The following is a 12,395-nucleotide window of genomic DNA, read 5'->3' on the forward strand; positions in this document are numbered from 1 at the left end:
ATCACATCCTGTGGGTCCCCGGTCACTTCTCTCCACTCTTCTTGGGTTGGCTTTGAGGTAGACAGTCATGAAGTCTGTCACGTGTTCCTGCTCAAGCACACGGGATCAACCATGGGCTGAACTCTCTAGAACACCTTCTTTTAAAATACTTGAGTATTGGATACACAGGTTAACTGTAGACAGGCACACAGGGGACAGACGCAGTAGCACTCAGGAATCTTGAATATATGGTTTATTGACACCAGTATAGGGGCCCCAGGGGAAGACTGTCCTATGAGCTCATCACCTTGGGACTTGTCTCTAAGACTAAAGGAACATGGTGTCTTAGAACAAGACTCCCAGGAAGCCCCCTGAAATAACCCTTGGCAAGGCCCACATGGCATGTAAATGGCAAAGCTTGGTGTGTTTGGTAAAGCCAAAGAGTCCAGTGCAAAAGCACGGGACTCCAGAAGACGGTCCCTGGAGGCTACAGATGCTGAAGCAAACCAGCCCAGCTTGCGTCACACAAATTGGCCTGGCTTCCCTACAGTATGGCCAGAGCCATCCTCCTGGCCTGAGAATACAGTTGAGGTAGCCAGGACACCCATGCTGAAACTTACCACTGGGAGAGGGGGGCACTTCGTGCAGAGCCCAAGAGGGCAGGGGCAGACAGATCATGGTGAACAGCAGGGCTTTTAAGACCTCCAGGTGCTGATACCCCTCCCACGAGTTCTGAGACTCCCAAAGCTGTGCCTCAGACACCTTGCTTCAACACTCCTTGTGCCCTCCCACCTCTTACGCCCCCAGGCCCTAGTTGGGAGGCAGCTGTACTGCAAAGGCAGGCTGACGGCTTCAGCTTTTGTATCCATGCAAGACACTGGCGCCTGTAACTCAGCTCTTTTCCAGCCCACTTAATTTTAAGAATAGACACTAATAATACTGAATCCCTCTCTGCTGCTGGTGGAGGATGGGCTCCCCTTCTCTGGCAGCTCCCGGTAATGCTATGCATACTCTCCATGCCTTACCCTAAAAAGTACCTGAGGCCCAAGAAGTACGGTGGCTGGTTCAGCTCACACAATGTGATGGTGGCAAGGTGGGGACTTGAGAAGTGGAATCATTCTGCTTAGGGGATTCTTTTGGGATGAGGGCCTGAAGAGGCCAAGAAGTCCTGTAGGCTTAGCACTGGCAGCTCCAGTCAAGATAGAAGAGTTCTTCTCTGTGCCTAAGGACTAACTCGGACGAATGTGGTCTCCCTTGGCCACTGGACCAGGATGGAGCAGTGCCTGATGTTGGTCCCTGACCACTGCCAGGCAGAGACATGGTTATCACCAGTGCACATGAACTGAGGGGTGGGGGAGCCCTCAGACAAGCCTGGGAAAGGGGCTTCCCCTAACACTGAGGCCTTGATATTTGGCACAGCTTTACACGTGAGTATGAATCCAGACCACCCAGGGGGCCCAAATTCCACTCTTACCAGCAACGAATGGGTTAGCAAAAATGGGAGAAAACCAAAGTCAACATCTCCCTCTATCAAGGTTACTGCACCCCGTCTTGAGATGGTACTGAGGGTCCTGGATTTTGACCCCAGAAGGCAGCAGACCTTCAAGTAAGCAATACCTAGTGATTATGGTGGGCAGTCATGTTCCTATCAGGAGACTTGAACTAACTCCATGGCCCCAACTCTTCCATCCCTGCTGTGGGAATGGGTGAATGCCAAGCATGCAGGAGGTGTGCCCAACTGCATTTGGCTGGCTCGCCCTCTACTGCTGGACTGTGGACCTGCCTCAGGGAAGAGCACGAGAACCCTTGCTTCTTTTGAAAGAGGGATTAGCTGCACTGGGCGAAGCTCTGCAAGTCTTGCTGGGGCTTTGCTCTCCAGAGGTGGACTATTGACTCCTCCACGGGGACCTCAAAACCACATTCTTCCTGCTGCTCCTTCCCTGAGCCTCTGCTAAGCCACCCATTATCCTCTGGACCTGCCAGTGTCTGCGTGGAGCAGCCTTGACTCACACTTGGCCCTTGCTGAGGGTCTCCTTAGTCCTTCTACTCTGGTATTCTGCCTCCCCCACCTGGTTTCCTTGCCTGACTTTATACACCATTGCTCTAGGGATGTGGAGGTCTTTCGTGTTGCTCAGGTACTGGACAGAGTCTAGCAGGAGAAAGGTGGTGGACTGCTGGGCTGGCCAAAGCTCCTCACCGGAGCGCTGTCCTCAACGACTCTATCAACTAACTGCAAACACACTAAGAGAGTCTTGAACTTCTAGCCAAAAGCAGTAAGGTCCTCTTGGGCGGGACCCAGCCAGACTCCAAGGTTGGCAAGGAGGCCAGTGCCATCCCAGATGCCCATAGTCAGTTCAAGGAAGTTCTGAGGTGCCCAGAAGAACAAAAGGACCTTCCCAGAAAGAGATCTGGCTCAAAGCATGCCTTCCCACAACAAATGCTGCTTGCTGTTTTGAGAACCTCAACATGTCTGCCTATCAGGATCCATGACGTGCCCAGCAATTCTCATCTACACCAAAACTGTTTAAGGCACTTAAGTGGCTTATTAACATAACCTGGAAAAGTTTGTTTCCATCCTGATTTAGGAAAAAAAATATCAGTAATACTGCAAATGTCTCCACGAACACACAAAAAAGTAAAATACTTAAGTTTTCAGGAATAAAATAAATGCTAAGCTTTGCTTAAGTTACATGACCCTGTGGGTCACCTTGGCACTGATACAGCATGACGAAGTCTGAATACTGATTCTGGATTAGACCTTTCCCTGCAGTAAATCCAAGCACACAAACAAAGACGCACACATCTGACTTCACCTCCCCAGGAAGCTCAAGGGACAGAGAGAGGCCTAATGACTTAGTACTAAGTTAAGAGTGGAGTGGCAGTGGCCACTCTCCTGGTGCTCCTCCCAGCAAGACCAATGTCAACTTCTTTGGGAAGCCAGCAGTCAAGCAGGACTGTGAGCTTGTGTGTTAGTACAGACCAAACCCTCCTCACTTGGGGACAGTGAGAAGCCACAGTCTGGGCTGGATCCTACCCCAGGGTCTGTGTGAGGGTTCCTAAGACTTGACCTATGCTTTTGGTTAGGCTGCCAGCAGGTGCCTGTGGTTTCTGTCCCCAGACCTGTCCTGCCCTGATCACCTCAGCCATCTATTCTTTTGTGAGGTCATTTTCCTATGCTTCCTTGAGATCCATTGGTGCCTACAGTTCTGCAGCCATGAGAACAGGCTGTGGCAGGCAACATGAAGGGCTGGGGTGCTAAGGGAATGCTGTGAGGGTGTGCACCCCTGCCCACTATACCTGTTGGATCTAAGGTCTTTGAAGGGGAGGGTCACAAGGGCAGAGGGATGGGGCCTGGGGGCCTGGACCACTTAGCTTCTCTGTGAGGTATTGATCTCAAGTTCTGAGAGGCCAGTGGACAAGTCCTGACTTCCTACATCTGCCTGGGCACCCCCTGCCCCCTGCCCCCCACCCTCCAGCAGCTCCAGGGGGTCCCTAAGGAAAACCACCATGACTGTAATGTTGTCATGGGAACCCCGGTCACGGGCTACAGCCACCAGCTCCTCAGCAACGTGCATCCCACTGCCCTTCTGCCTGAGCAAGTGGCCATGGACAAGACCCGGGATTTCATGGTGGGGGACGACATCGAAGAAACCGTCACAGGCAAGCAGCAGGTAGTCCTCCAAGCCTGTCAGCTCTCTGGATGCTGCATCTGCCTCGCCAGACACATAAGGCTTCTGGAAGACATCCCCTGGGAATGAACAAGCAGAGGAACCTTTGTTTCCCACGTCCCATGTGCTTAGAACCATCCCCAAGGGCATGCAGGTACAGGAGCCCAGCTGGCCCTCGAGGGGTCGCCTGCTTAATGCTTCCCACACTCTGTCGGGGAGCCATCCCCAGGCTCCTTGGAGCAGCTCACTCTAGGAAAGGCTGCCACCTCCGGTGTGCCTGAAGACAGATGAACAGTCAGAGCAGCACAGAGACAGGCAGAGAGAGGAAGGAGCCAACAAAGACTCTTTAGGAGGGTGAGAGGGCAGACACCAAACTCCAGGGATTAGGTGGAGATGGCGTTGTTGGAAGGGGCGGGATGCTCTCTGAGTTGGGTTTCAGCAGTGACTGGAGACAGAGAAGAATGGGAAGCTCCAAGAGGAAAAAGAATCTTAAACTCTTTTTTTTTTTTTTTTTTTGGAGAAAAAAAATCATTAGCGTGAATGAGCTTACAGAATACTTCATCTGTTGAATATTTATCCCTGACTAGACGTTTCCCGCTGTACTTTCGTGGGCCCTATAGAGGGCCCCTAATTTTCTGTTTCTAGTTGAGCATTATTATTTGTGTGAAGATCTCTAGACCAGGCTGGCTTCAAATAGCCTATGTAGTCCAGGATAGCCTTGAAGTTCTGATCTTCCTGCAGAATGCTAGGATGGATTACAGGTGTGTGCCGTCATGCCTGGTTTAAGCAGCAGCAGCAGCAGCAGGACCATGGCAGGGAATTGAGCACAGGACTCTGTGCATGCACTTTACCAAAAGAACTACACTCTTCCTACTTAGTAGCTTCTTGACTTTACAAGGTTTGACGGTTTACGGTCAATAGGAACTGCACTGTGAACCTGAGCCTCTCCTGGTTAGAGTGACCTGGTCCAATCACCTCTAAGCTGAGGCAGCAGAAAACTGCAGCTTACAATCAGCTGGGAGCCTGGCAGACGCCTGCTGACATTTCCCTAGACTGCTGAGCTGGGGTCCACTACGCTGGGTGGATCACATTCTGAGCACAGTCTAGTTACGTATCTCGGGTTGATCTGCAGGCAGCTCTACTGTAAGTCAAGGAGGTCCGAATGCTGTGAATAGTTTAGGGAGCGTTGCCCTGCCTTAAGTCACGGAGAAGCCCTACTGTGCAGCAGCCCTGGTGGACTCTCTTACCAATGGCTCTGGACACTGCCAGGGTCTTACCAATGGCTCTGGACACTGCCAGGGTCTTACCAATGGCTCTGGACACTGCCAGGGTCTTACCAATGGCTCTGGACACTGCCAGGGTCTTACCAATGGCTCTGGACACTGCCAGGGTCTTACCAATGGCTCTGGACACTGCCAGGGTCTTACCAATGGCTCTGGACACTGCCAGGGTCTTACCAATGGCTCTGGACACTGCCAGGGTCTTACCAATGGCTCTGGACACTGCCAGGGTCCCGTTGACTCTCCAGCAGTCCATGAGAGAAACAAAGCCGCCCAGCGCTTCAATGCGTGATTTCTCATCCTGCAAGGGAGTCATGAGAGGACTTGGGTGAGTTGGGGGACAGGGGCGGGGGCTTGAATGTCACTACATAAGTAGAACGTAAGTCCTGAGACACATTTGAAGCCAGAGTACTTGAGCCAAATCAAGAAACTCACCTAGATATCCACGTTAGACATCATTAAAGACAGAGTGGTTGATCAAGGAATGGAGGCAGTGTAGAAGGGTCACCCATACAAGTCATGATACATCTCTAAGCAGTGCTTGGGCCAAGAAGGGACTCCTGGGGCAGGAGAGTGGTATTAACTCAGACTCAGAGGGCAGATCCCTCACTTTTCACCTGGGGCTGTTATCTCTACTGTGAAAACTGCTGGGATGAAGCATGTGCATGTACACAGGTCATACGGCAGGATTCTTATATATTTGGTTGTGAGCCTTTAACGGCTGAGCCATCTATCCAGCCCATACGGCAGGATTCTTACACTTGACTTAGGCCATGAGAGGGGGCAGCATGTCTACCCCTTAGCCATCCTTTTCCCCACTCATTCCTGGGCATTGTCTCTGCTAGGAGATCCAACCCTAACTGCAAAGAGGATGGGTAGTGGCCTGGTCTAGCCACAGGTATTGAAACTCTCTTTGGTTTTGTCAGTCCCCTCCAGGGAGAGGCTCACAGATGTAAAGTTTGACTCCTGAAGGCTAATGTTACGAGCTGAGTGCATGTGCTGAGCCCCTCTGGGGCATCTTGAATCTCTCCTAGGTGAGGGAGGCCACTCATATCCCTCTTTTACCTGTATAAGCCTAACCTCACACCTTACCTGGGGTAGAACCTCCCCAAGGCTTCTAAGTTGCAGAACCTTCCTTTCTGAAGCTCAAGGTCAAGCTATCTGGCTATGGGAACAGAGCTGAAGTGGGCACTGGGGCTGGTGATCCCCACCCCGACAGGCCTCTGTTTCAACAGGCCTACGTAGTCTGCATGGGCTGTAGCACCAGGGGTTAAAGTAATGTGCCAAGCTGGTTGGCCTTGCTGGTCGGTCCTATCACCTTGCTCCTTCTTCCCCTTCCTGGATCCCTCTTCCACTTGCACTGATCACAGCCTTGCCCTGGGCCCATGCTTGCTCCAGGCATAAGCCAGCACCCTTGCCTGGTTCTTCTGATACCCTTCCCTCTTCCTCCTGCTTTATCCTCCCCACTTCCAGAAACTGCATCTCTGCAGCCAAAGCTTGATAGCTCAGAAGTCCTAATAACAGCCACATCACCCTTTCCCCAGTGTCAGGGCTGCACTGTGCACCACTCAGAGCATCTCTGAATCCCCGTGGACTCCCACGGCTCTCTCCACATGGCCCCAAAGCCTGGGCTCCTCCCTCCTGAGGCCACTGATCATCTACAACCTCACAGCCCATCCTTTTGAGGGCAGACCTTAGTTTGCCCTCTAGTGGCCTGGACACGGTAAGGGTCGGCAGTGAGTCCTTATAGAGCTTTCCACTGTCTCAGGTCAGTGTGCACCACCTGTTCTCTCTCTCTCTCTCTCTCTCTCTCTCTCTCTCTCTCTCTCTCTCTCTCTCCTCACTGCGTGCTCAAGTCGCATGTCTCCAGGATTCAGCCTTATTTCCGTGTGCTTTCTCCACAGTACTTGACCTGAGTCTTGTACCCTCACTGCTGTATCCTGCTTCTCCTCCAGAGTTGCTGGGCGGAGGGCACTGCTTCTATTTGCATCACCTTGTTGCCTCAGGAAAGCATCCTACAGAGTAGACACTGAATGTCAGCTGGCCTAAACTGAGCCCACGGGTGTGATGGCTTTTAGACAGCTGCAGGATGAGATATCATCTGGAGTCCTCACAGCCCTCAGAGTCACTTGTGGTGGTTGCTGGGCCCTCTCTGAAGGGCTGTCAGGGTCTCATGTTCCTATCACGGCTCTAGTTCCTGCACGAGTCTTTATACATGTGTCTGATTGCGTTTCTGGAAATTGGCAGAGAGTGACACAGATTACAGGCAAGAGCTGGTGGGATGGGGAACGGCTGGGTTAGCTATAGGTCGGCAGGTACCTGACCCCACAGGCGTGCATCCCCTGGGCTGGCACTAACCTCAGCACCAGGCCACTCCATCTTTACCCTGCACCTTTAAGGGATCCCGCCTGACTGGTAAACCCTGAGGCTTTGAAGGGCCAAGCTAGGACCAGACAGGTTCAGGACTATGCGGAAAGTGTTCCCACAAGGCGTGGGAAAGAGAATATCCAGCTCTAGGGCAAAGGTTGGTACTGGACGCAGACCTGGCTGTGTCTGATCTGCCCAGGTAGCAGAAGTCAATCTCCTGTGGTGGAGACAGAGCAGCAGAGGCTACCACTTCACCCATGTGCACCGGCCAAGTGACTGCACCTTGGTTCTCTCCACTCTTTGCCGGCTTGAGTGCATGTACTTCCCAGACCAAAAGCCATACCTGACTGCTTCCTGTCCTGCTTCTGCGGCCCAGGAACTACAAGAGGGGACGCAATCTGACTCTGCTGCCAAACATCCCAAATCCCTATAGGACAACAGAGGGATGTGAGGGGGACATGGGCGGTGCCCAGGCAGGAGCTGACCTCCCTAACATGGCTGTGCTGTCCACAGTCGGGGAGAGGGCTCAGTGGTTAAGTGCACTGGCTGCTCTTCCAGAGGACCTGACTTCAATTTACAGTACCCACGTGGTGGCTCACAACTACCTGTGACCCCAGCTCAAGAGGATCTGACATTCTCTCTGGCTTTCGTAGATGTCAGGCACAAAAGTGGTTCACATACGTGGAGATAAACACTCATACACATAAATAAAAATAATAAACTAGGGGTTGGGGATTTAGCTCAGTGGTAGAGCGTTGCCTAGGAAGCGCAAGGCCCTGGGTTCGGTCCCCAGCTCCGAAAAAAAGAACCAAAAAACAAACAAACAAACAAACAAACAAACAAACAAAAACTAATAAATCTTAATGACCACAACACAAACTATAATCACATTTACTCTGGAAGGGTGGGTGTGTAGTTCACATGGGTAACACTAGTACCTGAGAAACAGAGGCAGAAGGATTGTCTCAAGTTTGAGTTCAGGATGGGTTACATAGCAAGTACCAGGCCAGACAGACTACACAGAGATAATGTGTCTTAAGAAAAAGAACAAACAAACAAACAAAACCACCAAGCAAACAAAAGCCAAGCCAAACCAAACAACAAAACAAAAACGCCACAAAAACCCTAAGACGAATTCACTCTGAAAGAGAGAAACGAGGTGGCTTTGCCTTCCAGATGGTGTTGTGTAACAGCTCCCTTCTGACTGAAATAGACCCTTCTGGTGGGAGCAGCTTAGCAGGCTTGCACGGTTTGGGATGCCCAGAGTGTGCAGGAAGTTTCGGGCATGAAGCCTTCACAAGCCTGGGGTAGGTTTTTCCCACAGTGCAGCCGCAAGTCACCCGTAAACAATCCTGGTTTGTCCGCTAGACTTGGTGGACTGACTCTGGTCTGCCACTGATGCTTTTTATCTGAAGTGAACATGCCCTTATTTCTCTCCGTGAAATGTCACAAAACAGATGGGCAGACTCCATGGTGAGACTGGACAACAGGGTCTCAGCAGCAGCAGTGGACAGTCCAGCAGAGGACAGAGGTTGGACAAATCTCTAAGGTTGCAGCATGTCTCCTGTGACTTAGCAGCCTTGCTCCCAGGACCTGCTGTGCAGATACACCTGAGCCTGGACGATGGATGCACACAGTCATCATCCTGCCTCGTTCTCAGAATGGAAAGGAGAACACTGGTGAATGTCTTGCGGACTTGGGGAGTGGACTGTGAATGAAAGGCCATGCCATGTGTCTGTAAGAAGGGCGGGAGCTCTTTATGTGCTGACGAGGGGCAGTCCACCAGCTGTCCTTTAAGCAACACAGCAGAGGAATATGGCGAAAGCGGGGTTGGGGAAGGCAGTATAGGGGTATTCCTTGATTCTAAGCTTTCCCTTTCTGACTCTAGGAGGCAGTCCACATGTGCTTGTGAGGTAAAGAGTCTGAGCTCTTGTTACACTTGTGTCCAGGTGATGACTTCGAGACTCAAGAGGCTAAGAGACGTTAGGGTCCTGAGATCCTAGGGTGGTCTCTATGTTTTGAAGCTCCAGGCCTGAGGTTTTCCAGACTCAGGGTAGTGTGGCTTCCTCGCTCACTCTCAGCCAGTGGCCATCCACTTTGCCTGAAGTATTGCAGGATTCTTCTGGGTTGAGTGTAGGACCCGCAGACTCAATTCTGGGTTTGGCAGTTAGGGCAGAAGGCCCTGTTCTTGCTCGAAACTCTGGGCTCTGTCACTGTGGTCCACAGAACTCCCTGGAGGGCTCATATGGGATCTCCTGCCCACCAGGCAAAGGAACCCTCCTTATGAAGGAGCTCTGGGAGTCTTCTGAACTTTCTAGTTTACACCAATAATACTGAGCTGGGACCTCCCGGCATTCCACTTCACTGTGGGGTCTCCAACTGGGGCCCAGCACAATAGAGGCCTAAGAATGTCTCAAGTTTGTATAAAGCACACCCTTACCTGTCGTTCCGGTTTGTGTGGCTCCATCAGCTTCACTACCTGTCCTTGCTGTACCAGGATGACCTGGGAGTCTCCAAGCCAGGCAACATGCAGGGCTGCTCCTGTGATGAGCGCACATACACCTGTGGTACCGCTCTGCAGTCGCTGCAGGGAGAGGAGAGCCATGTAAGGCTGAGAGGGACTGAAGGGGAAGTCGAGCTTACACGAAGGTACCCCCAGCTGGACTTAGGGATCAAGTAATGGTCACACTGGATAGAGAGAGCATGTCCTACAGGACCCCCTTCATACCTAACTTTGGAACTGGCAGGATGATCTGTGGTGGCAGGAAGCAGACTGATGATGTTGGGAACTAGGTATGGAAGGGCAGGAGTGAGTCAGGGCTTCAACTGCAGGGCTCACGCCCTCCTGGCCCTGGCTGGCTGGGCCTATTCTTACAGCTCAGATTAGCAAGGGTTATTCAGAGCACCCAGGACTGCGTGGCTGGGCCTCAGGTTCCTGGGAAACCAGGCTTGTGTCTCTGCCCTATCTCCTGCTCACGGATCTGTAAGCAATCAGTTCTTTTAAGTACTTGTCTGCCGCTCTACCACCTCCGGCTGAAGGGAACAGCCTATGTCGTACGTCAGGGAGCCCTTTGCTGGGCTGGCAGATAGGAGTGCTATGGCTTGCAAGTCCCAAAGCTTCATGTGCTGTAACTAAATTCCCATCATGAGATACTAAGAGGATAAAAGCAACAACCATTCCATCAGGGAAGAGGGCTTTGCTGTGGAAGTACTAGAAGGTGACTGCAGCTCGATAAGGCCATGACTGGACAGGGTAGAGCATAGATTTCCTCATAGTTAGGTCCTGGTGGCTATGGGAGAGGGAGACCAGAGAATACATATATACACACACACACACACACACACGTGTATCCACGCATATTTGTATTCTCTCTCTCTCTCTCTCTCTCTCTCTCTCTCTGTCTCTGTCTCTGTCTGTCTCTCTAACTTTCCCTATGTCTTGTTCTGACCCACTACTAGCAAGGCCATTATCAAGAAAGCCACTTTGCCTTACATGTCCAGAACTGAGTTAAAAACAAGCCTCTATCTTTAATACAGTGATCCAGCTTCAATGATCGTGTTATAGTAATGAAAAACAAGACTAATACAATAAACTTTACGATGCTTCCATTCAAATGAAAACTGAGCCCCCGTCCTGAAGGAACGGAATAGCATGACTGCAGCAGTCCTCGTGAGACCCTTCCTTCCTGAAGCACCTTCTTTTTCTACCTCTGCGGAAAGCAGAACTCTCTGATGTTAAACAGCTACAGACAACCCAACAGCACGTTCGACCCAACTGCCAGTTCTCACCTCTCGCTTGGCTTTCTGGAGAAACATCTGGTCAGTATGCCGGAAGGCTTCTTTGAGAGCTGCTGCAGGGTCTGTGAGCAGCTCTGGCTGGTGAGAGGCGTTGGTGTGCACGTGGACAGAGGCATACCGTGCTGCATCCACACCTCCATGACCATCAAACACAGCGAAGTAGGCGCGGTGCACGGAGTCCTGGCGGGAGTACATTGGGAATCAGACCTCCAGGCGGCTCTCTCATCTGATGCTCTCCGGGCTGTAACTAGGATAGCACTATGGCTGCAGAGTTCGTCCACATAATTCATGTAGTGGACACCTAATCCCCACAGTATGTAAGGGTGATCTTTGGGAGATAACGGGCATCTATTCACTTGGGGATGAACGTGGAAATAATTTTTCTCCTTGGGAAACTTGGTCTGTCTTGCTGTGTGGTGGCCTGTAGTACTCTGGTGTTCTGCAGAGTTTCCTCATCAGCATGAAGGCTACCTTTAGATCCAGCGTACATTTTTAATAAACGACCCGGTCTCAGGTATCCTATTAAACAATAAAGCAGACCCAAGACAGGTAGGGTCTGGAAGAATTGGCACAGCCCTTACTGTTAGACAAGTCAAACTAGCTCACCTACTACAGACATGGCCACTTGGGAAAGGACAGCCTGTGGAGCCTCAATTCACCAGCTCCTCCCGGATACTGCAGACATAACCCAAGGTGAGATGTATCAGGAGGTGTCTGCTGTTGGAGGCTTAGCAATTCAAGTCTGAACCTAGCAGCTAGCCTCTTATAAAAAAAAAAAAAAATAGGCCAACTGTTGTCTTTGTTTAGTCTTTGGCTGTGGAGAGCAGTGTGCCTGGGAGCTTGGCCCAAAGGTGCTGGTATTATTAGTTAGCCTCTGGGGCTCCCCACGTGGGACCCCTAAGACAGCAGCTTCTCAGTGTGTCCCCAGGCATAGCCTTGGCCGGCAGCTCTCTCAGCACTCATGACCCTCCACCTTTTGCAGCCCACTCCCTGCTGAGCTCCCCTACACTGCCTGTTCTGGGTTCTGCAGGGGCAACACTCACAGACAAGCCGAAGAGGTGGTTGAAAGCAGGAAGGGACACGTGTCGATCCTCCATCTTTCGTCGTGTGTTCCGGATGGCATGGATAGAGACCAGCCACTTGCGCTGAGGGGCCTGGGCAGTCAGTGGCACCCGTTTCTGCCACTGGCTGCATACTTCCCAAAGACAGTTAAAGAAGCTCCGGGACAGGCCTTTGGCATCCAGTACTGATGGGCATGATGGAGAATTGTTAGCCATAAAGTAAAACCACGCAGTTGAGGCTC

At 51.5% G+C, this 12,395-nt stretch overlaps 1 protein-coding gene across 3 annotated transcripts in view; it reads right to left on the minus strand.

Moving 5' to 3' along the window:
* Window positions 1-217: 217 nt before the first annotated feature.
* The window catches only part of Ppm1f (protein phosphatase, Mg2+/Mn2+ dependent, 1F), a 29,876-nt gene continuing 17,698 nt past the window's right edge, over window positions 218-12,395 (minus strand). For 2 of the 3 annotated variants that reach the window (XM_087575661.1, XM_087575662.1), the window contains exons 4-8: window positions 12,136-12,338; window positions 11,084-11,272; window positions 9,735-9,878; window positions 5,135-5,228; window positions 218-3,727 (exon numbers count right to left, since the gene is read on the minus strand). In XM_087575661.1, the coding sequence (XP_087431787.1) occupies window positions 3,348-3,727; window positions 5,135-5,228; window positions 9,735-9,878; window positions 11,084-11,272; window positions 12,136-12,338 (1,010 nt within the window). In that variant the 3' untranslated portion in view covers window positions 218-3,347. 3 annotated transcript variants of the gene reach the window in all.

Source organism: Rattus norvegicus, chromosome 11, assembly GCF_021556685.1.
Source record: "Rattus norvegicus strain SHRSP/BbbUtx chromosome 11, alternate assembly SHRSP_T2T, whole genome shotgun sequence".
In the NCBI taxonomy this organism is placed as follows: domain Eukaryota; kingdom Metazoa; phylum Chordata; class Mammalia; order Rodentia; family Muridae; genus Rattus; species Rattus norvegicus.